Source organism: Catharus ustulatus, chromosome 17 (genome assembly GCF_009819885.2).
Source record: "Catharus ustulatus isolate bCatUst1 chromosome 17, bCatUst1.pri.v2, whole genome shotgun sequence".
Taxonomy (NCBI): Eukaryota; Metazoa; Chordata; class Aves; order Passeriformes; family Turdidae; genus Catharus; species Catharus ustulatus.
The window spans coordinates 12,950,430-12,976,238 of NC_046237.1; the positions used below are offsets into that span (position 1 = coordinate 12,950,430).

The 25,809-nt window shown below is 46.9% G+C and overlaps 1 protein-coding gene across 1 annotated transcript; it reads left to right on the forward strand.

Annotated features, from left to right (window-relative positions):
• Positions 1–3,358: 3,358 nt before the first annotated feature.
• On the forward strand, positions 3,359–25,084 carry CHMP4B (charged multivesicular body protein 4B). Its single transcript, XM_033075196.1, has 5 exons — positions 3,359–3,677; positions 18,363–18,540; positions 19,220–19,334; positions 20,559–20,685; positions 24,262–25,084. The coding sequence occupies exons 1-5, from the start codon at positions 3,482–3,484 to the stop codon at positions 24,327–24,329; spliced, it is 684 nt and encodes a 227-aa protein (XP_032931087.1). The 5' UTR covers positions 3,359–3,481; the 3' UTR covers positions 24,330–25,084.
• The last annotated feature ends 725 nt before the right edge of the window (positions 25,085–25,809 follow it).

Genomic DNA, 25,809 nt, shown 5'->3' on the forward strand with positions numbered 1-25,809 from the left:
CACTGCAGCATTTCTGGTCTGATCCAATCCATTGTTTGACCTCAAGGTGTTCTTTCTCCTTCCTTAAATCTTACAGCCATCTGCAAACTGCTATTTTTATGCTGTGCTCCCTGCCTGCACCATGTAATGATGGGTTACACTGGGACACAGTCACACAGCTCCAGTCTGGATGGGTCCTGCCACCAGTTTACTTTGTTCACTCACTTCCTAACTTACTATTTGCTCATTTTGCTTTTCTCATGATTTTTGTGGGTGGGAGGAAATGGAGCTCAGGGCTTCTGGAGAGGCTGGGAGAAGGGGTTGTTGAGGGTTTACATGAGGTTAAGGAGAAGTCTTGCCCCTGCCTCTTAGAAGGGGGTGGAGAAGGTGGAACCAGACTCCAGAGGTGCACAGGGATGACAGGGGACAGGGATGTGTTGAAATGTGGAAACTTCCAGTACTTAAAGGGGCTTGTGGGAATGCTGGAGAGGGACTTTTCACAGTGGCCTAGAGTGGCAGTACAAGGGGGAGCGGCCTCAAGATGATGGAAAATTTAAATGGGATACTAGGAAGAAATTCTTCCCTGTGAGGGTGCTGAGGCCCTGGCACAGGGTGCCCAGAGCAGCTGTGGCTGCCCCTGGATCCCTGGCAGTGTCCAATACAAGGTTGGATGGGGCTTGGAGCAACCTGGGGTAGTGGAAGGTGTGTCTGCCCATGGCAGGGGATGAAATGAGATGATTTTTGGGGTCTCTTCCAACCCAAACCACTCTCTGATTCCATCATTCTGATTCACTATAAGGAAGGAGGCTGCAGAGAGGTCCTGAGGCCTCATTACCGATTTGCACAGAACATCCTGCCCTGATGTGCTTGGCATGAGCTGGGCTGGGGTTCTTCCTCCTTTGATGTGTCTGTGCTTCTGTGAAAGCTCCTGTCTGCTTTAAAGGACAGTTTATTTACCCACAGTGTTTGTTTTACTCTGCTCTCCCAGAAGGGGAACAGGATCAGGAAATAGTTGGCTAAATATACTTTTCCTGTTTCCCTCCCCTCTGTCCCACACTGTAGCTGTCATTATGTGGTCTGTGCAGTCAGGTCTATTTTGGGGTGGTGATGTGTGTGTGCAGCTCCTTCAGCTCAGAAGCCCTGTCTGGAGCCCTGGCCTGCCCTTCCCCAATGCTGCCTTCCCCCAGCTCAGTGGGATGCTGGAGCCCAGCTGGGTGCACTGGGTGTAACTCAGGGAGTGGGAGCAGAGCCACACAGCTCCTTGTGTGTGACAGTTGAGGGATACCAGGCTGGGGACATCCCATGTAACATAACTGTGGGACATGAGAGCTCAGAGATGCCACTCTGGATGCTGATGTTGATAGTTGTTGAACCAGAACAAGTTTTATCCTGAGCAACATGATTTTCCTCTTAGAGTAAACCTTGGAGTGATTGTCCTCCCTGCCCGGCTCTACTCCAGCTGCCTCAGCTCCTGCAAACTCAGATGTCTACAAGCTCTTCCATTTCCTGCAGGGGAGATTTCTGCCTGAATTTCCTCTGTTTCCCTGGCAGAGCCCTGCCTCCTGGCTGGGATGGATCAGAGGTGCTCAGGGCACTGATTTTCTCCCTGGTTCCATCCTGTGTTCTGGGCACTGCTGTTTCCTTTACAAACCCAGCTCTAGAAGCATCTTGGCATGTTCTGGAAGTTCCCAGGAGAACCCCAGCACCAGAGCCATGCCCTGGAAGAACTGGATCAGAGCATAGGTCTGTGGTGGTCAGTGACAGCAGGCACTTGTGTGGGATGCAGAAAAGGGCCTGTAAAAGCCCTCCCTCCCCCTGTTCTCCTCAGCCTCCTGTGCTGCCAGCTGCAGCTTTCCTGCCCTGGCAGTGTTTCCATCAGCCTCAGTAATTTTTCCTTTCCCAGCTACCTGCTGTGTTAGGGAGATGGAACAGGGCAGGAGCCATTACAGGGCTCTGTTGCTGAACTCCCACCTGAATGTCCTAGGTAGGACCTTCTTTGTGTTTCCCAGAGCAGTGCTTCTCCCTCTTCTACAGGGCACAAAAAAAGCTCTCTTACCCAACAAGCATTTGTTTGGGACATTTTTCCTCTTTTCCATGTGGTGTGTGATATCCCAGCCCTGCTCCAAAGCAGTGATTAACTTTTTTGGGTGATTTCCAGTGACAAACATTATTGTTTAAGTGTTTTGTTAATTAACTCTTGTCAAACCCTGCTGTGACTGGAGAGGAGGTTTATCACTTGTACAGGTGGGTGAAGCCAAGCACAAAGAGAAGTCGAAAGTATCCACTTGGCATCAGGCTGAGGTACTCAAAACTGAACATCCTAATGGGATTTTGTACGTAGGTACTGTGAAATTATGGATTACATCACGGAATTATGTCCACGCTGCCCCCACAGCTCAGAGCATGTGACTCAAAGTGTCCAGGAAATGAGCTCACAGCGAGTCACCACCCATTAAACAGCCCTGCTTGTGGGTATGAATACTTGCTTTTGTACAGTTGGCACGCTAGAAAGGGAAGTTTGAAAGAATAAACTCTCCAAGCCCGGAATAGGTTTGAGGGGTACATGACGGGGAGTCACCCCGGCAGTGGGGCTGGAAGAGGGGACTGGCACTGACAGGAGGCTCTGCTCCCACCTCTGGTCCTGGGCAGTCTCCGGGGTCACTTCAGGGTGTCCAGGGCAGGGAATGGAGCTGGGAAGGGTCTGGAGCACCATGAGCAGCTGGGGGGGCTCAGCCTGGAGAAAAGGAGGCTCAGGGGGACCTTGTGGCTCTGCACAACTCCCTGACAGGAGGGGACAGCCGAGGAGGAATTGGGATCTGCGGACAGGGACAGGAGGAGAGGAAACGGCCTCAGGCTGGGCCAGAGGAGGTTTAGATTGGATATTACACAGAATTTATTGATAGAAATATTGTCAGACATGGGAGCGGGCGGCTCAGGGACGTTTGGAGTCCCCGTCCCTGGAGGAGTCCCAGGAAGGGCTCGGAGCCGGGAACAGGGTGAGGATCGGGCACAGGTTACCCGTCAATGACCTTGCCGGGCTTTTCCAACTTCAATGATGTGACGCTGCCCCCGCGGCTCCCCGGGCCGTCCCCTCCCGCTCCGTCCCCGGTCACAGCCCAGCCCCTCCTCCCCTGCCCGACACCCGCCCCGTGACGTCACACCACCTCTCCGTGACGTCAGCCCCGCTGCGACGTTAGCGCGCCTAGCGCCACTGCCGGGTTCCGTTCGGGAGGCACCGCCTTCCCGGCGTGCCCCGCGCCTCGCTGCAGCCGTGCCTCTATCTCCCAGCAGCCACCGCGCGCGGAGCCCGCCGGCGCGCACGGCTCTAAGGCGCAAGGCACGCTGGGAATTGTAGGCGGTGCGGGGGCGGTGGGGCGAGGCGGGCGGGCGGAGTCGGGCGGTGGCGGCGGCGGCCTCGGGTCTCGGGTCGGGTGCGTACGGGGAGCGGAGCGAGGGGAGCGGGCACCACAACTGCACGGCCTCGGCCCGGCCCCGCGCAGCCATGTCGGGGCTCCTGGGGAAGCTGTTCGGGACGGGCGCCGGCGGGAAGGGCGGCGGGAAGGGCCCGTCCCCGCAGGAGGCGATCCAGCGGCTCCGAGACACGGAGGAGATGCTCAGTAAGAAGCAGGAGTTCCTGGAAAAGAAGATCGAGCAGGAGCTGGCGGCCGCCCGCAAGCACGGCACCAAAAACAAGCGCGGTGAGCGAGGGGGGGCCGGGCCGCGCCGCCTCAACCCGGCAACAGGTCGGGAGGGCCCTGGACAGCGCAGACGCGTCTGTGCCGCGGAGTTTTGTACCGGGGCCTCGGTTTTTATACCTCAGTGCCTTCATCTTGTACCTGCTGCCATTGCCCGATCCCCCAGCGCCCTCTCCGGCGGGACTCGCGCCCCAGCCGTGTTTCCTCACTCCGACACCTCCCTCCCCTTTCCCCGTGGGGATGCCCCGTGTGGGAGTCGCGTCACTGCCTCGCCATTCCCATGTCGCGATTCCCATGTCGCGATAGTGCTCGGCTCCTCCGTGGGGTTCCCTTGCCGTCCCTGCCGCTCTCGCTTTGGGGAGAGGTCAGGGAAATATCAGCGCTGGGTGAGCAGGGCAGCACCGTGCGGTCAGGCCTTGATTTACCCTGCTGCTGTTTTTTAATTCTAACCAACACTGGTCTTTACCAAAACTTGCTTAACTGGCTTTGGCTGAATCTGTGTTTATTTTTGTCAGCTCTTAGCAAAAGTTCTGAGCGTGCTGGGGAGAGCAGGAGTTACAGCTTTAATGTGTGTGTTGTTTGTTCGTGGGATGAAGAACTTCAGGGAGAAAATTGGCCACAATTAGAAAGGATTCTGGAAAACAGAAATCCTGGGAATTTCTGGGTTTCTTCTGGGAATAACTTGGGTTATACTTGTACTTTGTTTTGTGTTCTCATGGAAATATTACTTCTTTTAGAAACAGTGTTTTTCTGGGGTTTATCCCCACTCCTCAGCCCCCTCCAAGAGGCTCTTCCACACACACAGTGCTAAAGCTTATAAATGGAATTGGTGTTTCCCAGGTGGAGCTTGGCTTCCCTGCAGGTCTGGCTGTGTTTTCCAGGCAGTGCTTGACGTGTCTGTGTGTCCGGACATCAGGAAGTTGTCATGTTACACTTTCTAGTGCTCTGAAAACAAACTTCTTCCTTGTTTTAGCTTGGTCGTTAAAAGTTTTTAGGAAAGTCCTGATTTCTGTGTGGATGTTGCTCTCTCTGTGCAGGAGCAGGAGTGGCTCTGCCTGTGGCACACACACGTCTGGCAAGGGTCAATTAGCAGTAATTACCCTGAGGAGTTTGACGTCATTCCTTCAGTCAGCACTTTGAGTCTCCTTCCTGACTCCAGAGCTCTGGTGTGTGGGTGAAGGGGATGGAGCTGGTGCTCAGGGATGTGTCAGAGAGGATCTCAACAGAGCCTGACTTCAGGCTTAACCAAGTCAGTTCTAAATCAAATACATTGCAACAGTTCTAAGGAGTGAGTCTGTGCTGTGATTTTTGGTAATGAGCTTAAAACGAGAACTGAAAGTCTCAGTCTGCAGTTTCTTCATCTTCTGGGTCACACTGGGCCTCTTGAACTTCTGTTCAGCTCTTTATCTCGCTCTGCTGTAAAGCCATCTCTGTGTGCTGCCCTTCAGAACCTCGGGCAGGGGAGGGATTAAATTTCCTTGGGGGTGGAGGAAGGAGGAAAACCTGCCCCTTCCCCGGCAGGGTTCTGGGTCAGACTAACGGAGGGCTTGCAGCAGCATAGGAGCCTGAGGAGTAATTAAAGAGCTGTGAACAGGAGAAGGGGAGGGATGGTTTCTGCTGGAAAACGAAACCACTTTTTCCATTTCTGGAACTGAGAGGCCAACTGTTCCTACTGAGCTGTGAGTTAAGGCAGCTGATTGTCTGTGGCTTGCTGGGAAGTGAATTCCCCTCAGGACACACTCAGTTTTTCTGATTCCTAGTTGTCAGTCATCAGCTGAGCTCCAACAAATTGCATTTTTTAATATCCACATATTGGACTTTTCCCTGTCTGACTTCAGGCTGGTTTATAGTCCATAATCTATGCAACTTTGATGCAAAGTCACTTACATATTTTAACTGAAAATAATAATTCATTGGTTTTATATGGACAGTTTTAGTTTTATATGTGTAATTTTAGTGGAAATACTTTGATATAGTTAATGCTTTCAAGTAAAACTGAACAAAAGATAATTAGCTAGAGATTATTTTAAGTGTTGGATCAACTTTAAAAAAATTAGATTTGAAGAATCCTTAGGCTTAGTTGTCCAAGATTTAATCACTTCCCTCTGGAATCCCTGCTGTTCCTGGAGGATCTCCTGTGGATGGTGCACATTTGTGATCTCAGCTGGGCAGTGCTGCTGATGGTCCTGGGACAGCCACAAGAAGGTGATACAGTGGGGGAGGGAGCTTACCTGGAAGCTTAAAGCCACCTTGGGAAAACGTGGAGTGGCATTTTTGTTGTCCCAGAGGAAAGCTGGGTGTCTGGCACACTCGAGGAAACAAAAGGAAACACCCTCTGCTCCCCAGCACACTGGGTGATTGTTCAGATGCCAAGTGACCCGCTTTCCAAAGGCTCATTCACTCATTCCTGCAGCACTTCTGGAGTCTAAGGAAAGCTTACTCTAAGAAACTTAGAGGCTTCTGGTTCCTGTGCCTGCCCCAAGCACATGCAGGGTTTTATTAATTTATGAACTTATTTTATGTGGGTATTTTTCATAATTGGCATTTAGGGTACCCAGGCTGTGTAATCAGACAACTCAGGAAATTTTGAGGTTATAATAAGGAACTTTATGTATAAATTTCCTCAGTCTGTGTTGTTACTTGGCATGGGAGGCTTTCAACTTGTATGAAAAGTTCTGAGTGTGCTGGGGAGAGCAGCAGTGATGGCTTTAATGTGCTTGCCGTGTTTTGTCCATGGGATGAAAAACTGTCAAGATTAATCATCATTAGAAGGGTTTTTTGAAAACAGGCAAGTTACTCTTTCCTCTTCTGGGAGGAACTTGGGTTATGCTCGTGCTTGGTTTTGTGTTGTCATGGAAATATTCAATCTTTTGAAAACAGAGTGTTCTGGGGTTTGTCCCCACCCCTCTAAGAGCCCTCCCATATTTCAGCTCTACCTCATGAGTGGTGGATTTATTTACTCCTCTCAATGAATTTCTAGAAGCAGCAGCACCACTCCCTAATTTGAACACTGTCAGCCAGTATCTCACTGCATTTTACATCTGCCCTGAAAAGCAGCTTTGCTGTGGCAGAAGCAGAGTGCAGCTGTGAGCCTGATGAGCCCTGTGCTGCTGCTGCCTCCTTTTATTCCGCTCCAGTTTTTCTGTGGCATTGTTGCATCTGGGATGTTTCTCAACGCTCAAACCTCGTGATACAAACCAAGCTGCTCCATCTATTCCAAGGGTTCTGGAGCTCTGGGGTTCAGTGCTCAGTTCAGGGGAGTTTAAGCTGATCCTAATCACTGCTGCTCTGCTGGTTCTGTTCCTGTGGCTGTGCCTGATCACGCAAAGCTGAGCTACCAGAGGAACAAGGGGTTAATTCCTTGAGCTCTGACTACCTTGGGTATAAAAATTCCACAGTCTCTTTCTCCTGGAACCCAAAGCTCAAGATTACAGCAGGGAGAGAAACTCAGTGCTGCCTTAGAGTGGCAGCTTCAGATCTGGAGTGAGTAGATGCAGTTTTGTACCTGCCTGCCACTGATCTTATCTTTCTGTTAGTTAACACCAGGGCCACAAACAATGCAATGGGTGAAATGCCAATATTGTACCAAAATATATTCAGGCTTTAGCAGGAGAGTGACATTTCATGGATTTTCCCTCCACTCTGGTTTCTGTTAGTGAGCAGTTTTTCCTTTCTGATGTCAAAGTTTCTCTTTTCACTACATAAATATAGTATTGGATTTTTTTCTCCACCCAAGTACACAAAATAGATGCAAACCCACTGCTAGATTTCTGCTGTGTGATTCAGCTTTTCCTGGAAAGAGAACACTCCTGTTCTCCACCCAGCACCAAAACCAAACAAACCAGGAGGTTGGGTGCAGGCTGAAGTCCTGACTTTAGGCCCACCTGGGGCTCTCAGTGCTGCCTCAGGATAGAAATCAACTGCTTACATCCCTTTACCTTTTTTAAGCTGTCCCGTCAGGCTGTTGATCTGATTTCCCTGCAGCTGGAGGGTTCTGGTGTCAGAACTGCCCCTGTCAGGGAACCTGCCTGGAATGTCCAGCTGGGACTGGCTGAGTGAGGCTGCTCAGGAGTGGCCCTGCCTGTTCCTCTGTGCTGCTGCTGGTGTTTGTGTGGGCAGGGCATGACTTGGACTAGCTTGCTGAGCCAGAAAAAAACCAACTCTTACAAAAAAAGAGAAAGAAAAGTTGTGTTGCACACTTAACCACACAAATGCTGGAGCTGGCTGGGAGAGGGAGGCAGGAATTTGATGGGAAGGAGGAGGGAGGGCAGTTGTGCCTCTCCTGGCAGCAGTCCCTGCTCAGAGGCACTACCTGTGATAATATCTGAGAGTGACGTGGGATCTCAGCAAGGGACACACGGATCATTAACTGAGTCATGGCAGCAGTGCCTGCAGGATGGCCACGATGGTTTGGGTTAGAATGTTGGGTGCTTCAAAGTCTGGGCAGGAAAGGCAGTGAGGGAGGGGAAAGCTGCAGCCTCAGCTCTGGGCAGGAGCAGAGATTCAGAGGGGCTGGGAGTGCGTGTGTGAGCCTCAGATGTGGTTTAAAGAGGAGTGCTTCTCCTCCCACAATCAAATGTGAGCCTGGTTTTGTTTCCATGAATCATCAGGTGCTGATGGAGGGAAGCAAGAGTCCTGCAGCACCTCCAGTCCCTCTGTGGCCCTCAGCCTGCCCACTCTGTGTTTTAAGTCACAGTCTAATACAAAACTGATGTTTGAGTTCCAGGTGCTTCTCCATAACCCAGGGCTTCATGCAGGAATATTGATGGCATTGCAGGCTTGAGTCCTTCATATTCTCCTGAGGTCAAAGAGATGAGCATTCACTACCTGGCTTGGGAAAAGTGATAATTGCTCTTTTAAATTAGATCTTAAAAAACAAGAGGAACTTTCTCCTTTGGATTCTACCCTACCTGCATTTAGCAGATGTTTTTGGAGACAAAACTCTCTGGTATAAAACAGTTTGGGAGCAGTGGTGGGATTCACAAACACCTTTTTAAAAACTACTTTTTAAAGTGGCATAAAAAACCCCTAAACCCTGTTATTCTACCAGATAAGATTTGGTAACTGTATTTGATGCAATACATCCTTCCTGTGTTCCTGTAGTCTGTGAAGAGGGAAACCTGGCATGTTTGCAGCTACTAACTTTGTGTTTGTTCTCTCAAAATGTATTAGATGTTGGATTCTAGAATCTCATTAAACTCCAACCCTAATCACTGAATCCTGCTCCAGGGCTCCTAGGCTAATTCAAAAATTATAATTTGCAGGTGATTCAAATTGTCAATTTTGTTTAATCCTCTTTTACTTAGACTTGTGCTGAGTTGTGGAGAGTTTATCTGGACTGGGATGCTGTTGAGATTTGCATTTGTATCATTCAGGTCTCTCTGTAGATCCCTTATTGCTCCCAAAAAACCAAAATTGCATTGCCATTTCTGTGTTTTGGGTATGTGATGTTTGTCCCAGAGACATTGGGTTGTGGCCTGATTTTTGCAGCCAGCAAAGTGTAGACATGAGTGGGGTTTAAAGTAAGATCTTGTCATTTACTCACACCACTTAAAAATGGATGATTTTTGCAAAACTAAAAGCTGGAGCAGCTCTCATCCTTGACTTGCCATCAAGTTTGCAGCCAGATGTCCAGCAAACTGGAACTCCTGGCACAAAGTGTGTGAAACAAACAGGATGCACTTGGAGAATCCTAAATAGGGCAGGCATCAAGGTTGGCAGACTTTTGCCTTTCCCTGAGACAGCCCAAGGCTGCAGCAGAGCTGGTGATAAGGAGGTTGGTTCTGCTCTGAATCATCCCCCTGAGTCTTGGAGCAGGGATCCACTTCTGGGACAGGCTGGGAGAGCTGGGCGTGTTCACCTGGAGAGGTGAGGGCTCTGAGGAGCCCCTTCCAGGGCCTAAAGGGGCTCCAGGAGAGCTGGAGAGGGACTGGGGTCTGCTTGGCAGGATAAGGGGGAATGGTTTCACACTGACAGTGGGATATTGGGAAGGAATTTTTCCCTATGAGTGTGGACAGGCCCTGGCCCAGGGTGCCCAGAGAAGCTGTGGCTGCCCCTGGATCCCTGTAAGTGTCCAAGGCCAGGCTGGACAGGGCTTGGAGCAGCGTGGGACAGTGAACACCCATGGCAGGGGTGGCACTGGGTGAGCTTTAAGGTTCTTCTCAACCCAAACCACTGGGATTCCATGGAACCTTCCTTGTGGCCAGTACCAAGGGCAGTGCAGTGGGCACAGTGACCCAGCACTGGTGGGACACAGTAGAGCACAAGTTCCCTGTGTGAAGCTCAGTGCCAGGCTGTGGCAAAGGCAGTACCAGTTCTGTCCATGATGTCCTTCCATCTGGTTCACTGGTGAGATGAAGCCTTGCCCATTACCAGTTTCTAGGAGCTAACACAGTTATGGGATTATTATGTGGACAGCTGTTGTCTTGCAGCTCTCAACTGGTGGCAGTGAATGATGGAAGTTTGGAGGTGTCCAAATAACCAGTATGACATCTGTCCTGCATTTACTGGGATGTGGTGGGATGTGCTCTGTTGTTCCTGTGGTGGGGTGTGTCACCAAACATCCACACTGTGTGTGCTCCTCATGGCTTGGCAGAATCTCACCCAGATTTAGGAATTCTGTGTTGGCTTCAGGTGGGTGTACAGAGGTTGCTCAGATGTAGTGGAACTGAGAAATGTCAGTGACAGGAGCATCAGTGGTATTCAAACACTGGAGGTGATTTTGGTTGATTATGAAATAAAACAAATTAATAGAAAGCAAACTTCATTGTGGGCTTCCTGGGAGCTGTGCACAGTCCCTGCAGCTCCAGTGAAGATGGTGCTTCCTGGAAATGGCCTGGCAGCCTCTCCATGTGGGCTCTGCCTGTGCCCTGTCCTGGGAGGACAGTGAGCTGCAGAAAGGGTTTTTTGTGGGTGCTTCCCTGGCAGCTCCCAGGAGGAACAGAGTTTATTGCTTAACTGGCTCTGGAGCTGATCCTGGCCTCAGAGCATGGGATTGCCATTAAAAATTGCAATTCAGCCCTGAAGAAGTACTGCAGTGCTGCCACTGGAGTGTTTGGAGGTTGAGTCATGAAGTACAAACGTTTTAGAAATAAATGTGGTTTGTCTTATTTGCTTTATGACTTTGGGCTTTCTAAAGGTTTGTGTTCTCAGCTTTTCCCCCTTAATCAGTGTTGGAATCTCAGCATTCACAAAAAAAGTACTTTTTCACCTCTCAAAATATCTCATCTGGGGAAGTTAGGCTGTTAAGAAAAATGCTAAATATTATGACAGCATCAATGAAATTCTTAGACTTGGCAATGCTCTATTAATAATGGTCCAAGGCTAGAAAATGCCTGATGGATTCCCAGGCAGTCACTCTTTTAATTCCCCAGGAATGAAGTGTGCCATCTTTTGAGTTTTGTGCATTAATTACAAGAACACTATTCAGTTTAGTTTGTTTGGGGTTTTTTTCTAAGAGAAAACAGCATTTTGAGATAAAGAGCTATTTCTATTCCTGCAAAGTTGAACCTGATGCCTTTCTGGCAGGGATTCAAAGAAGAGAGAATTCTCTTTAAACAGAGAATTACCTTCAAGAAAAGGTTACCTTCAGCAACCACAAAATAAAGAAGAAAAGCCATAAAGAGTATTTGCAGGCTGTGAGAATCTCAGGGATACCTTAAGGAACATACATTTGTCATCCTAAAAGTTTAAACTTTGCTTGAGTACTGAACAATTATCTCATCAGAATTTTGTGTGTATCAAAGAAGGTGCAGATTTTTAACTGGTAAAGTTAGTGGCAGTTGGAAAGAGTAAGAGAGGATAATTTACTCAGGCAGCCTTAGAAAATACCTAATTTAATTTGGAAAGAAGAAATGGACACTGGAAATTGGGAAATGCAGTGCAAGCTTTGCTTCCAGAGGGTGGATCAGATTTCAAGGAATGGTTTGAAACTTCAGGCCTGGATATTTTTGGCTGAACCAGCATTTCTTAGACTCATTCCAGCTCCTGGGTGGAACAAAGCTGTCTCTGTAACTTGGATTTCTTGTTCCTGGTTTTCTCATTTGAACTTCAAGGCTCACTCTAGATTACTTTTTCTCTTATTCTTATTTTCCTTTTTTTTTTTTTTTTTTTTTTTGACAAAACTGTCCCAGGATTGCCTGGAGATTATTTTACAGAGGATTATTGACCAGAGGAGTGTTGCCTTGGCATTCAAGGGACAGAGGAACCCCCTCTGGGCTGTGGATGGGGAACAAGATCAGCAGTCCATGGTGCAGGGGCTGAGCTGATGCTCTGATAGAGCCAGGGTGGGGTGAAGGTGCTGCTTCCTCTTGTGTTTGGGTGTTGCTGTATCACAGCCCTTGATTGCTGCTCTACAGATGCTTTTTTCTTTATCTCTTTGGTTTTTTCCTTCTGTACTTGTATAGATTTTTAGGGCAGGAGTGTTGATTGTTTTGTTTCATCTCTTGCACAATAGACTAAATGTTCTGGCACCATTGTGCTCAAGAGGAGGTGGTAATCTTGTATTTTAAAAGATTAGGCAGAAACCTTCTTGTGTTCTCTGCCTGGGTTTGGGCGCTTTATTGAAATAGTTTTAATCAGTCATAATCTCTGAGCTGGGAATAGTTGCCTTCCTTTGAGGGCAGGGTTTGGAAACTTCATTAGAGATTTAATAAACAGGCAGAAGAAGACAAGGGAAGGACCAAGCCATAACTCTGCCCATGATTCCTTGCTAGAAGTGCACATTTCCCAAAAGAAAGGTGCAGGAGGCTGCTGCAGATAGGCCCTGGCATCAGGGACAAATGTGGATCATGACTTTTAGACCTGAACATATCCCTGAGACAGCAGAGCTCTCAGGAGGTGATCCTCACAGGAAAGGAACCGTGCTGCTGTGCACAGGATCAGCCCTAGAACTGATGAGGATTTATTTATAACCATCCTTTGTGTCCCAACCACTTGGGCCCCACAGTGCTTAAAATCACACCTGGCTTTTTGGACCTCTGACATTTTGTGTTCTGAGACTCACCTGGGATGAGCCTTCCTTGGTGTGATGGATGCCTTTGTATTGAACAAAACAATTAAACTGGTTAACAGTTCCTGGAGCCATCAAACCTCTGCAGAAAAGTTCTGACTCAAGGCAAAACTCAAAGTTTGGTCAGTCTGTAGTGACCACACATGTGCTCATAGCATTGGGAGATAATTTGTCAGTGGCTTTAAATTCCCTTCTTAGAGTTTTTTTTTGAGATCTCCTAGGTAGTTTGCCAGATCTCAGTAGTGAGCGAGGAGCAGTTGTGCCCAGGATGAAGCTGCTCACTGCAGGCAAGGCAGGCAATTACTGCTTCCACCTCCAGTGCCCCTTGTTTATCCCATTCCAAGGACAGCCAGGATGTTGTTCCTGATTACATTTGCTGCTGAGGCGAGTGCCAGGAAGATGGAATGGTATTTTCAGAAGCAGCAAAAATAATGCCACTTCTTTCTGCAGAGCAATTTATAGATGGATGCACAGGGTAACGTGCTCAATGCTCTTCCACCATTAAATTGATTATCTCACTCCTGTTTAGTGCCTGGGCTTGCAGCTCCAGGGGCCAAGGCAGCCCAATTTGGGCAGCTCCTCTGCAGCTCTGCACTCTTTATTATTTGGTGTGGCTGACATTTGGTGCACATTATTTTCTGGAACCTTCTCATGCCGTATTAATATTGCTGCTGTCCCTGTGCCCTGGCACCTCTGCTGCTGCCATCTCTGCCAGAGGGAATGCAGGAATTAGCTGTGACATGAAGTTGTTTTTCCCCTCGGCTGGAGTAATCAGAGCCATTAACTGCAGTGTTTTCCCTCTATTTTAGGTGTCAGTGTGAGTTTTGGGAGGGTTTTGCAGAGGCAGGAGCCCCCTGCACTGTGTGGGGATAAATCCTGTGGCATCACCAACACCTGGACCTTGGGCAGGTGGATTTCTGAATTCAGTGAAACTCCTGAGTTCTATTCCCAGTGCTCTTTGCTCCTCTCAAGCTGAAATGTGTTTTTGCCAGTGAAACTTGAAGTTCCAATTATGTAGAGAAAACCTTGTTCTTCCAGGTTTTTATCTTCTGATCTACTCTCTTCTGCTAATGATATTTAAAATCATTATTTCCACAGCATAGCTGTGTAGATAAATATCCCAGGAACACTGCCTGTCCTGCCAGTGTGTAAGGAATATTTGTTTGCAGAAGGGCTGTTCATTTTTAACAAAACTACTGACATTCATAGTCAATTTTTCCTCTCTGAATGCAATACCATGTAGTAAAATTATAATTTTATTATCCTGCAAGCTGCTTATCTCAGTGAACATTCATCTCATTTGACTAACAAACTGCTGTAAATATTGCAAAGAAAAACATTAAACTTACAACAGTTCATTTAATAATAATAATTTGCCTATACACAGGTTAAAATAATTCAAAATACATCACATTCTTACAGATAGCATTTCTGGAGGACAAAGTGAAATTATCTGGGTGAGCAGTCATGTTTTGCTGACTGATCTGCTGACAGAGGAGGAGAGTCTGGCTGAATGACTCTGCTCTTTTTATTTCTGGGTGTTCATTAGTCAGGATAGTGACACGAGTTCCTGCTCTCCCTTGTGTTGGGGAGCTGGGTGCTGTCAGGGTGACATCCCAGTGAAACCCTGCATTCTTGGGAATCACCCTGATCAAACTGGAGGTGCAGAACTGGAATTGCTAGCAGTGGGGGTTACCGAAGTTCAAATAAATAGAAAATGAAAACAGAATTCTGCAGTTCAGTCAAAGACTGGAAATAAAAAAACCCAACCAACCAACAGCCAATGACAAACCATCTCCCAAAAAACCCAAACCAAACCAAAAAGCAGAGGAAAGAATAGTTTTTTATGTGTAAAAAATTTTGAAAATCATTATTTGAATGTAGTTTCAGTCATGTTTTACATTCAAGAAATTGAAGCAGCCAGCCCAGATCTCACTGGACTCAGCTGCAGTTCTATTCCTGTCTGGAATTTGGTGTTTTCTTTGTGAGAGTTCCTCTGTAAAAAGGAACTGCAGAGATCACAGTCTGATGCTCATTAACAGAGAAATTTTCCATTCCTTTGCCAATGGAAAAGGGGCAGTAAACTATTGATACCCATTTGAGCTGGTCAGGGCTCTGTGGAGCAATCTTTTTAAATAAAAACTGCCTCCAACATCCCTGTCACAGCTGATAATAAAGACAATTAATATAGCAAAATGTCATCTGGAGAAAGGCACTTTGAGCCTACTCACTGTGTCCTGATTGATGGCAGAAGTCACCCAGGTAGTTTTAAATGCATTACCTTTAATTATTATTATAATAATTGTATGTGAATATATCTAACTGCTTTCCCCCATACATATGTATTATCTGAAAGCTTTATTACAACTCAGATAAAGTGCAGCTAAGGTTTGTTATCTGCTGTTTGGTTGGTTTTTTTTAAAGAGGATCTTTAGTATTGCACATTGCCTTACAAGTTAAAACACCCACTGTGCCTGGTGAGGAGTGTCTAAAACACTCTTTAGTGGCAAGTTCTTGCTGTTGTTGTGTGAGAACTGCCCATGGAATGATCAGATGTTTCTGCTGTCACTGAGGGCTGTATTAAATGTTAAATCCCCTCTTCCAGCAGCTGCTGCTGGTGGTTTTTAATGTCACAGGGATATTGCAGAGTGAGTTCAGCCACTGATCCAGCTGAACCTCTGGGTATCAGGCCCTGTGCAGGAGCTGCTGAGGCTGGCCCAGCCATCTGCAAATCTTGCATGGCTTTTGCTCTGAGATAAGGAGTTTGTCCCACTGCTGGAAAGCTGAGATCAGCTGTTCCTAGAAAATGGTGCTGGGTGATCTCTCCAACAGTGAACTCTGCCTGGCCAGGGGATAAAAGCTTTTAACTTAGTGTATGGTCACAGGTCCTGCTGAAGCAGTTCCACAGTAATTAAAGCTGGCTATAAATTGCATTTCTGCCTCTGTAATTACTGCCTTGGAAGCAGTAAAGGCATAATTGGGGGTGTGGGTGCTGAGGAGAGCCTGTGCCATGGCTGTTTGATGTGATAGCAGCCTGTGAGAAGGGCACAGAGAGGCCCTGTCCCACTCTGATTTCAAACACACCCAGTTCTTGCACGTGCATCATACTACAGGACATTTGTATCCCACTGTCTCTGCTTCTTACTTATTTCTGATTTTGGAAAAAGGGTTTTTTTGAGAAAAAGAGCCAGTGTAATTCCCTTCAGATAAAGTTTTTATAGCTTTGACTTTAATAAAAACTTAAAAACATGTTATTCTGATAACATTTCAGTAGACCTTTGCCCTTAGGAAGGAGAGGAGAAAAGAAATATCCTCCTTGGTCTGAAGGGGGGGAAACAGAAAATACCATAAATCCATGTTAAGTTTAGGGGCAGTGCAGTTCTGGTGCACGAGGTGTGGGTGGGAATGGGAGGGGCAGGGTTACCCAACAATCCTGATAGGAACTTGTGATCCTTCACAATGATTCTTGCAACGTTTGGTGTCTGAGCAGCTTGTTTTAAACAGCATGAAATGCAGACAAACTGCATTTTTTCATTTCATTTAACTGTTCTCAGAGGAAGCTGGAGTGGGGAGCTGTACATAAATTGTAGCACTTTACTTGGCTTTGTATAATGTTATATAATGCTATAAAATCATTGGTTTTGTCAGTAATTCTCCATGAGGTGCAAAATTCTCAATAAAGAATGTCCCCTTGTTCTCAGGCATTTCCCCAGCATCTGTCACTATATAAACACAACTATTATCAGTTTTTATCTTTCTGAGTAAGAAAAGTTTACATATACTTAATTAAACCATTAGTGCAGAATGAACCAGCCTAAATATCCCAGCAATGTGTTACTCATCACTTTATGATCTGGCAATAAAGCTGGAATGTTTGGGATATTTGTGCTGTGCCTCGTTCTGCAGAGCAAACATTGTCCTTTGAAAACCCCCTGTTCTCTGTCCTGTCAAACACAGGGATGTTGGACTGACCCCAAAACTGGGGAGATTTAGTGGCCACTGGAGAGAAAGTCAGTGCAGAGGCTTGTTTTGGGACCTGAGCTTCTTTTGGAACAGCTCAGCTGGTTTTGCTGGCTTCTCCTGAATAATCCTGAGCTACTTTGTGTGCTTGGCATCTGTAGCTGGACCTTCCCATAAAAAGTGCTTTTTTTGCTCTCTAACACATTAGTTAATTAGAAATCAACCAAATACAGCATATTCATAGCCAGTTGCAGAGCTGAAGCTCTGTTTAGAACTTTCAGGACTTTCTCTTGCAGGACTTTCAGCATCTCAGGTGCCAAAACACCCGGGGTGCCTGTGAGCTCCATCAGCTTTTAGGAGAGCAGCCTCTTTGTGTGTGCTGCACAAACATATTCATCACAAACCTGAGTTACCAGCCCTCTGGAAGGGGAGATAAGGGAAACTGTCTCTTGCCAGGATTTCCTACTCCTTGTTTCCTGCTCTCCTCAAAAAATTCTGCTTGGAAATAATGCCTCTCTGAGATTCAAGATTTAAAGCTTTTATTTGCCACTGTTCCTGGTGTGACTGAGCTTTTGGGAGGGCCAAGCCTGATTTTTAGCAGTGCTGATCCCGTGTCACATGAAGTGGTTTCTGCTGTGAGACTCTCAGAGATCAGAGCACTGAAGAAATGAAGTGTGTGGCTGAGTGCAGGAACTGAGGCTGTTGGAGCAGCAGCTTGGGGCTGAGGTGAGGTTTGAAGTACCTGGGCTATTGTGTGAGCAGGGCTCTCATGGAGAGGACAGGTCAGTCCAGAGCAGGGGGGGAGTGGCAATGCCATGAGGGGAAGCTGTGCTTGTGTCTTGCTCCACGTGACACCAGGTGTTTGTTGCTCCAAGCCCTGTCCAGCCTGGCTTTGGGCACTTGCAGGGTTGTGGCATTGCCCACAGCTCTGTGTAAAGGTGGTTCATGTTCCCTGTCAGTGTTCCAGGAATGGCCATGCCCATGATTGCTGTCCAGGTGTCTTGGCTGTGGGCTGTTGTCACCTGCTGGGTGCTCCCTGTGTGGGTGGGGTGGGTAGAGCAGGTTGGACCAGTCCTCCCACACTGACCCCAGGGCTGGGAGCTGTCCTGGATGGGCTCCCTGCACAGCCCACGTTGTACCAGTGCTCACAAGCAGCACATTGCTCAAACCACCTTCACTGAGGGCTTCTCTCAGCTCAGGCTGTTGTGTGGACACCTTCCAGGAGGAGTAACACAAAGCACACATAAATACCAACATTTTTAGAATGTGTATTTCACATTAAAGTGCAAAGCTGAGGGATTCTTGGATTGGAACAAGCTGCTTCTCCCAGGGGCGCAGCAGAAGGGGGGACCTGCAGCAGCACAAAGACCTCAGCAGCAGCACTGCCTCCTGTGATGGGGTGAGGGTGAACAAGAGTGGTTTTGGTGGATGAGCTTGGACATTGAAGCTTTCTGTTTGTTGTAGCATGGTCTGTGTCTGTGGTGTGGTAGGACTGAGTCTCTGGGCTGTCATCCTGCTGTGACAGGTGGTGGCCATGAGGCAGCAGCCACCTGTAAACAGCTTTTTTGAAGGAGGCAAATCAAGGCTTGGGCAGCACAGTTTATCTGGGAAGAATGGCCAGCAACCACTAGAACATGTTCAGTATTTCTCTGTGCTGAGTGACATTGGTGCAAAGTGTGGATGGATCTCATCAGTGCCACCCTGTCCTTTGCTTGCAGCTGCCCTGCAGGCCCTGAAGCGCAAGAAGAGGTATGAGAAGCAGCTGGCACAGATAGATGGCACGCTATCAACAATTGAATTCCAGAGGGAAGCCCTGGAGAATGCCAACACCAACACTGAAGTGCTTAAGAACATGGGTTTTGCTGCTAAGGCTATGAAAGCTGCTCATGACAACATGTAAGTTCCTCCCTCCTGCATCTTTGCACGGGATCTGTAGTTTGGTATTTATTAGAGCTGCTGAATGCCAGGTGTTTCAAACCAGAGGTGGAGCTGGAGCAGCAAAACCACCTTTTGAAAGGCTCTCACTTAAATTAAAATTGAACAAAATACACAAATATTGATGCTTCCTCAGTTTACAACTGTATTATTTTCTACATTTGTCCAAAAGCTGGGTAGCACCAGAAAATGGGAGCCTGGAACAGTTACAGATCTATCTTACAGCAGCCAGAATTTTAAGCCTCAAGCGAGGGTCTTAGAACTTGTTTTTCTGCAGTGGAGTTGGTGTATGTAGCAGTAATTAAAGGTAAAACTGCATTATGGGAGTGTTGTGCTTGCTCTACAAGCAAATATTGTGGATGTAATAATGCTGAATCAGGGAAGAGAGCAAATTATTAGTATCAGTGGTGCAGAACAAAACCTCTCCCTGATGTCTGTATAACTGCTGGGAGCTAAGCTTGCAGGGAAAAATTGAAAATACATCTATAATTGTATTGAGATCAGGGGGATAAAACCCAGACTTGCATGCAAAGTGTATTTTGGAAGTGTCTCTGTAGTGTGGCACTTCTACAGAACCCAGGAAATGCAGTGTCGATTGGGAAGGTGCCTGCTGGTACTGAATTTTTCCTTTCTTTTCCAGGGACATTGATAAAGTAGATGAATTAATGCAGGACATTGCAGAACAGCAAGAGCTGGCAGATGAGATCTCCACAGCCATCTCCAAGCCAGTAGGATTTGGGGAGGAATTTGATGAGGTATGGCTTTCACTTTGCTTCTGTTTGTACCAGTGAGTCATGGAATCCTCTGGCTTGGGAAGCCTTGGGATCAGGGAGTCCAACCACTGACCCAGCAGTGCCAGCCCCATCACTGATCCTGAGCACCACATCTGCATGGCTTGGAAATCCCTCTAGGAGTTGTGACCTCTAGGAGTTTTCTCTGGAGATCTGCACCTTGTGTGCCTGGGTGCAGGGCTGGGCTGTGAAATCTCTCCTGGTGGTGGCTGTGACCTGGACTTTGTGTTCAGAATGGTCTGGATGGCCTGACCTGAGAATATTTGGACTTGGATTTCTCCTTCTCTTCTCTGCTTCCCCCACCCTCCAAGAGATCAAGTACAAGAATGTCCTAGTTTGGAGGACAGGTGTCTGCTGAGAAAGGCAGGAGCCTGTCTTGAAATTATCTCCAAATTATTATAATTTTGAAATCAAGCAGCTCTCAGGCAAAGATATGGGAATTAGGAATAACAGTTCTTTACTAGGGAAACTAAAATAGAAATACAGCACTACAAAGAAACAAACTGCAAACCCTGACACAGTCAGAGTACAGCCTGACACCCCATCAGGCAGGGTGTTGGCAGCAGTCCCATTCCATGGTGGCTGCATCCTCCTGCAGTGACAGATGTGGCTCAGTTGGAGCAGTGCTCCTGTACAAGGTGCAGTTTCCCTCTAAAGGTCCAGTGGTGATGTGGAGAAATCCGGTTTTCCTCTGGAGTCCAGTGGAGAAAGGGGCTCCCTTAGTGTCCCAAAACCTCTGTTTTTATCTTGGTAAGAAATGTTGGGCTCTTCCCCCTGGCTGGAGCAACTCCCAATGGGATGCAGTAATTTTATCAGTCCCACAGTGGGACTCAATGGCCATGAGCAGAAAATGACTGGCTGGAGGAAGGATGGGTTGTGAAAAGATAAAGAACAATGCCCTGCCTGGTTTCAATGGATGGCCCATTAGCAGAATATCTCCCATGAAGATCAGGATCATTGCCCCCACCCTCAACAGATGGTGATAGAATAGATACCTTTCATCACACCGTGTATTGTAACCCAAGTATAGGAATCATCACATCAGAATCAGACTCCTCATCTCCTCACTTTGCTCTGATCCTGTGCATTTGTGCTATTTTCTTTAATAATATGATCAGCTATATCTGACTGTTAATAAATATGACTTAAAGTTCCTTCTTTTTTCTGTTTTTCTCCTTGAAATCCTAGGATGAGCTCATGGCAGAACTAGAGGAACTAGAACAAGAAGAACTAGACAAAAACTTGCTGGAAATCAGTGGTCCGGAGACAGTACCACTACCAAATGTGCCCTCAATATCAATACCCTCCAAGCCAGGTATGGATCAACCCTCACTGAAACATCCTGGGTCACTAAAAGTGTGCTTGTTCATCTGCCAGCTCCTTGGATTTGGGAGATCTGGCTGCAGGCAGCACAGACATTTTGCTTGGAATTGCTTTCTGAATCCCAAATCACAGCCAGTGCTATTTCTCTGTGAGGGGCACCTGCCTTGCAGAAGCAGCACAAAAACCACTCCCTGTCCCAGCAGCAGCTGTTTTCTGCTCCAGCTCATCCAGGTTTTCTGCAGCCTGGATGATGCTCAGGGGGCAGTGGAGGTGTGGGAGAAGGGATTTTTTCCAGGTGCTGCTGGGCCAACAAGAAAGAAATCTTGACAAGACACCCTGAGGTTGTAAAAGGGAGGTCAGAGTAAATTAACTCGTAAAATCATTGAAGTTGGAAAAGACCTCCGGGGTCATCCAGCTCCAGGCAGTTCACATTGCCCCATGGATCCATCCTTCATTGCTGCTGCTTTGGGTTTTAATTTCCTCCCTGCTTTTCTGGCCTTTGGGAGGATCTTCCCTTGCAGTCCCAAAGTCAGGATCATCCCAGTCCTAGAGTACACACAGCCAGGGGATGTGAGCTGGTGTGAGGATTTTACCTGCAGGCTGGACAAGAAATGTTTATATTTACACAGATGGTTCAAAGCTGCTCTTAAATGTGAACTGATGCCCCTTGTATGAGCACACCCATGGAATTCAGCTGAGCTGGGACACCTCTGGCAGCACTAATGGGAAATGAAGCTTTGCAAGCCCATTTTGCTGAATCTGCCTGACTATGATGAATAACTTGTAGACTTTGCAGCTCTGTTTCATGTCCTTACTTGGAAAAGGAAAAAAAAGTCCAAAAAAGCAGTGGATGAAAATAATCCCAATTGATCAGTGTCTGTAATTACCCTGCTGCCTTTCCAGGCTGGGAGGGGTGTGGGAAGCAGCAGCACTGGCAGAGCAGGTTCTCTTTGTGCTCCTTGTGTGTTACTCTGCTTTTATTCTGACACCACTGGTTTTGTGTGTTCCTGGTTGTGTTTTGCCAGGCAGAATTGCTGAGCAGAGTTGGTGAGAGGGAGGGAATTCTATCAGAATATCTGAAATCTGAGACTTTATCAGATTCAGGAGAAATCGATTCAATGAACCAGTGCATTGCCTTTTTATTGCCTGGCTGCTTTAATGAGGTTGGTTCTCTAAATAAAACACAGTGCCTTGGACCCAATTCTTCTCTGCATTTTGTGACTACACACAAGAGGTGTTCTAATTGTGGACATATTTAAGGAGCTACACAGCATAACATTTAGGAAACTCCCCAAAATAATATAAATTGTGTACAATTTTGGTAGTAAAAGCTGCAAGCATAAAGCTCAGTGTTTCACAGGATTTAAGCTAAGCTGCTTTTGGATGGAAATGAGAATTCCATTAATTCCATTAATGTATTTAAGTGGGACTTTTTGCTTCAATAAAGCTGCCTCCAAGGCTGGCACTTGGGAAAACTGAGATTCTGGGGTGGTGTTAGGTGGGGATTTTGTGTGGGTTTATTTTTTGAACTGGAATTGTTTTTCACTTAAAACTGACTTAACGCTGGGATTAAAAGTTTGTTTGTGATTACCCTGGCCAGACTTCCAAAGGGAATGCTGTCCCTAATGGTTCAGGTTCATGTGTAATCATCTTTTTGGAATAATAATGTTTCTTTTGAGGTAGAGCTGACTCTGTAACCTCCTTTTTATCCATTGAAGGGAAGATGACCACAAGCTTTCCTGCTTTCCCAGCTCTCAGGAGCTGTCTGCATTTTGGCTTTAAACAGTCTGAATGAGGAATTTTGTTGTTGGTGGGGTCAGGAGAAATTCAGGCAGAATCTGTTTTTGTTTAATGGAGGCTGGAGGAGCTTAATATAGAAAATCAAATTCCAGCCTTGTACAAATGAGGGGTCTGGAGCTTGGAGCTGACTCAGTTTTCCTGATGTAAACATTTCTTCTGGAATGACACAAACCACTTGGACCAGGAATTGTTTCACTCTTTTTTTTTTTTTTTTTTACATTTTCCAGAATTATTGCAGTTATTTGTGGGTTCAAAGCTTTTTTGCTGAGTTAATGGAAACTGGACTTGTCAGGTTTTGACAAAGAGCAGCATTTTCTGCCCTGGAACAACCAGGAAGGAGGAGAGGGCAGTGTCCAGGCTGCTCCCTCCCATCCACACCCACACCCACCCTGTTCCCAGGGGTCTGCAGCCCCTGCACATCCTGCACCTGACCCAAACACCTCCATTCTTGCATTCACAGTACTCAGTGATGGGATAAGGAATTTATTTTTGATGGGGAAGAGATTAATACTGGAGACATCAGATGAGTTTTTGTAAGAAGCTGCATTCCTCTGAAACAGGCTTGGAAATCATGGAAAAATCCCACTTTAACTTTCATGCCCACTGCCCTTCCTGTGGGAGCTGCTGTCTTTTTGCACTCAGAGTGGGACTGTCAGGAAGTTCAGCCCATGCCTGCTCTTTCAGCAAAGCCCCTTTTACTTCAGTTCAAAAAGGTTTTGTGTATTTTTTGATCACAGCTGGCCTTAGGTGCTTCATTTACAGTAATTTCACGATTATAAGCCACACCATTTTAACTGAAATTTTGGTCTGAACCCAAAGTGCGGCTTATAAGCAGGTGCGGCTTATATATGGACAAAGAATGAAAAGTTGCTGTTTTAGTTTGGAGGACAGGTGCCTGCTGAGAAAGGCAGGAGCTTCTCTTTGAAATGGAGAATGTAAATCCCCTCCCTCCAAATTATTATAATTTTGAAATCAAGGGGCTTTCAGGCAAAGGTATGGGAATTAGGAATAACAGTTCTTTTCTAGGGAAATTAAAATAGAAATACAGTACTACAAAGAAACAAACTCCAAACCCTGACACAGTCAGAGTACAGCCTGACACCCGTCAGGCAGGGTGTTGGCAGCAGTCCCATTCCATGGTGGGTGCATCCTCCTGCAGTGACAGATGTGGCTCAGTTGGAGCAGTGCTCCTGTACAAGGTGCAGTTTCCCTCCGGAGCTCCAGTGGTGATGTGGAGAAATCCGGTTTTCCTCTGGAGTCCAGTGGAGAAAGGGGCTCCCTTAGTGTCCCAAAACCTCTGTTTTATCTTGGTAAGAAATGCTGGGCTCTTCCCCCTGGCTGGAGCAACTCCCAATGGGATGCAGTAATTTTATCAGTCCCACAGTGGGACTCAATGGCCATGAGCAGAAAATGACTGGCTGGAGGAAGGATGGGTTGTGAAAAGATAAAGAACAATGCCCTGCCTGGTTTCAATGGATGGCCCATTAGCAGAATATCTGCCGTTGAGATAAGGATCACTGCCCCCACCCTCAACAGACAGTGATAGAACAGATACCTTTAATCACACTCTATATTGTAATGTGTGGTTTATAATCAGGTGTGGCTTATGTATGGACAAAGAACGAAAAGTTGCTGAAACCCAGAAGTGCGGCTTATACTCAGTGCGGCTTATAATCGTGAAATTACTGTGCTGGTTTGTCAGTGGCACAGAGGCCACTGGGTTCTATCAAGATTCCCCACTCACTTCTTCTCTTTTGTGATTTTGCAGCCAAGAAGAAAGAGGAAGAAGAGGATGATGACATGAAAGAGCTGGAAGCTTGGGCAGGAACCATGTAACCACAGCAGCCCCTGGCTGGAAAAAAGACTTTGGTTACCTATTCTGGGTGCAAATGTGTTTTGTTGAGGAGAAAGCATAAGCAAAATGTCTTTATCTTTAATTTTAACCCAGAGCAGTGGGAACTGCATTGCTGTTTTCTGCATAGCATGGAAAAAAGTCTGCCCAGAGGAGAGAAGGGGGAGCAGGGGAATTGCCTGCTGTCGATACGGTTGAATTTCTGTAGAAAAGGTATTTGCAAATCAAACTCTCAGCTTTGGGACTGTGCTCCTGCCACTGCTGGATCTTCATCTTCAATTTGGGCCATATATTGAATTGAAATAAGCTGAAAAACACTCTGTAATTCTAAGTCAGTTTAAGTGTGTCTAGGAGTCTTGTAAGGCATTTAAAAACCAGGAAAAGTCGTAAGCCCCCATCGGCTTCTTTATTGTGTTTTAGGTGCAAGAATGCTTTAGGTTTTTAGTTCTTTGCCAGTTCTATTTATATCCCTTGATGCTGTGTGGCCAGCCCTGTGTCTGTCACCGCAACGACGTCGTCACTGTGCCCATTTTAATTGGTGAGAATGATCTGCAGTTGATCCACACTCTCTTGGAAGTAGGGAAGGTTTCAAGTTCAGTTGTACATTTTTCTACATAGCACTACAATGTTTATTGCTTTTTTGTGATAATTGATAACCCATTCAGATACATGCACACAATTATTTTAATTAAGAAACTACTATGGATTGCACTGTATTAAATATCTCAATTAATTTTCACCTGTGGCTGCTGTGGTCAATCCTGTGTCATGTTTAAGTGATCTGGCTGTAGTTTAGGTGTAGTTTGGCCTCTTTCTGCATGAGGGGCATCTACTCTAAAGCCTGCTGAGCTATGGTTGGGCTCTGCTCCCAGGGAACAGGGGACAGGATGGGAGGGAACAACCTCAGGCTGGACATCAGGAGGAATTTCTTCATGGAAGGGATTGTCAGGCCTTGCAAGGGCCTGCCCAGGGAAGTGGTGGAGTCCCCATCCCTGGAGATACTCAAGAAACAACTGGATGTGGCACTCAGTGCTGTGGCTGGTGACATGGTGGGTATCAGTGTTGGACTCAATGACCTTGGAGATCTTTCCCAGCCTCAGTGATCCTGGAATTCTGTTCTCTGTGAAAGTCCCCACACTAAGGAGAAATCAGCTGAATTAAGTTCAAAGCAAGAGGTTTAGGGACAGAGCTGAGGCCCTTGGCTTTGTTTTTCAGCATGGAAATGACCTCTCCTGTGCACTGTGCTAACAGATGTTGTTAAAGCAGCTCTGTTTTATTCTAGGCATTACAGGGGAGCATCTCCACTGCAGTCAAGTGTCCAAGGAGCATTGAGGGGGAGCTGGGAGGGGAAAGCCCAACCCCATCAGCAGGGTTAATGCTGTGCTCCTGCTGTGGGAGCTGAGGAACTGGGAGGGCAGAGGCAGCCCTGGCAGCCCAGCTGTGCCCTGGGCCAGCTCAGCTTTG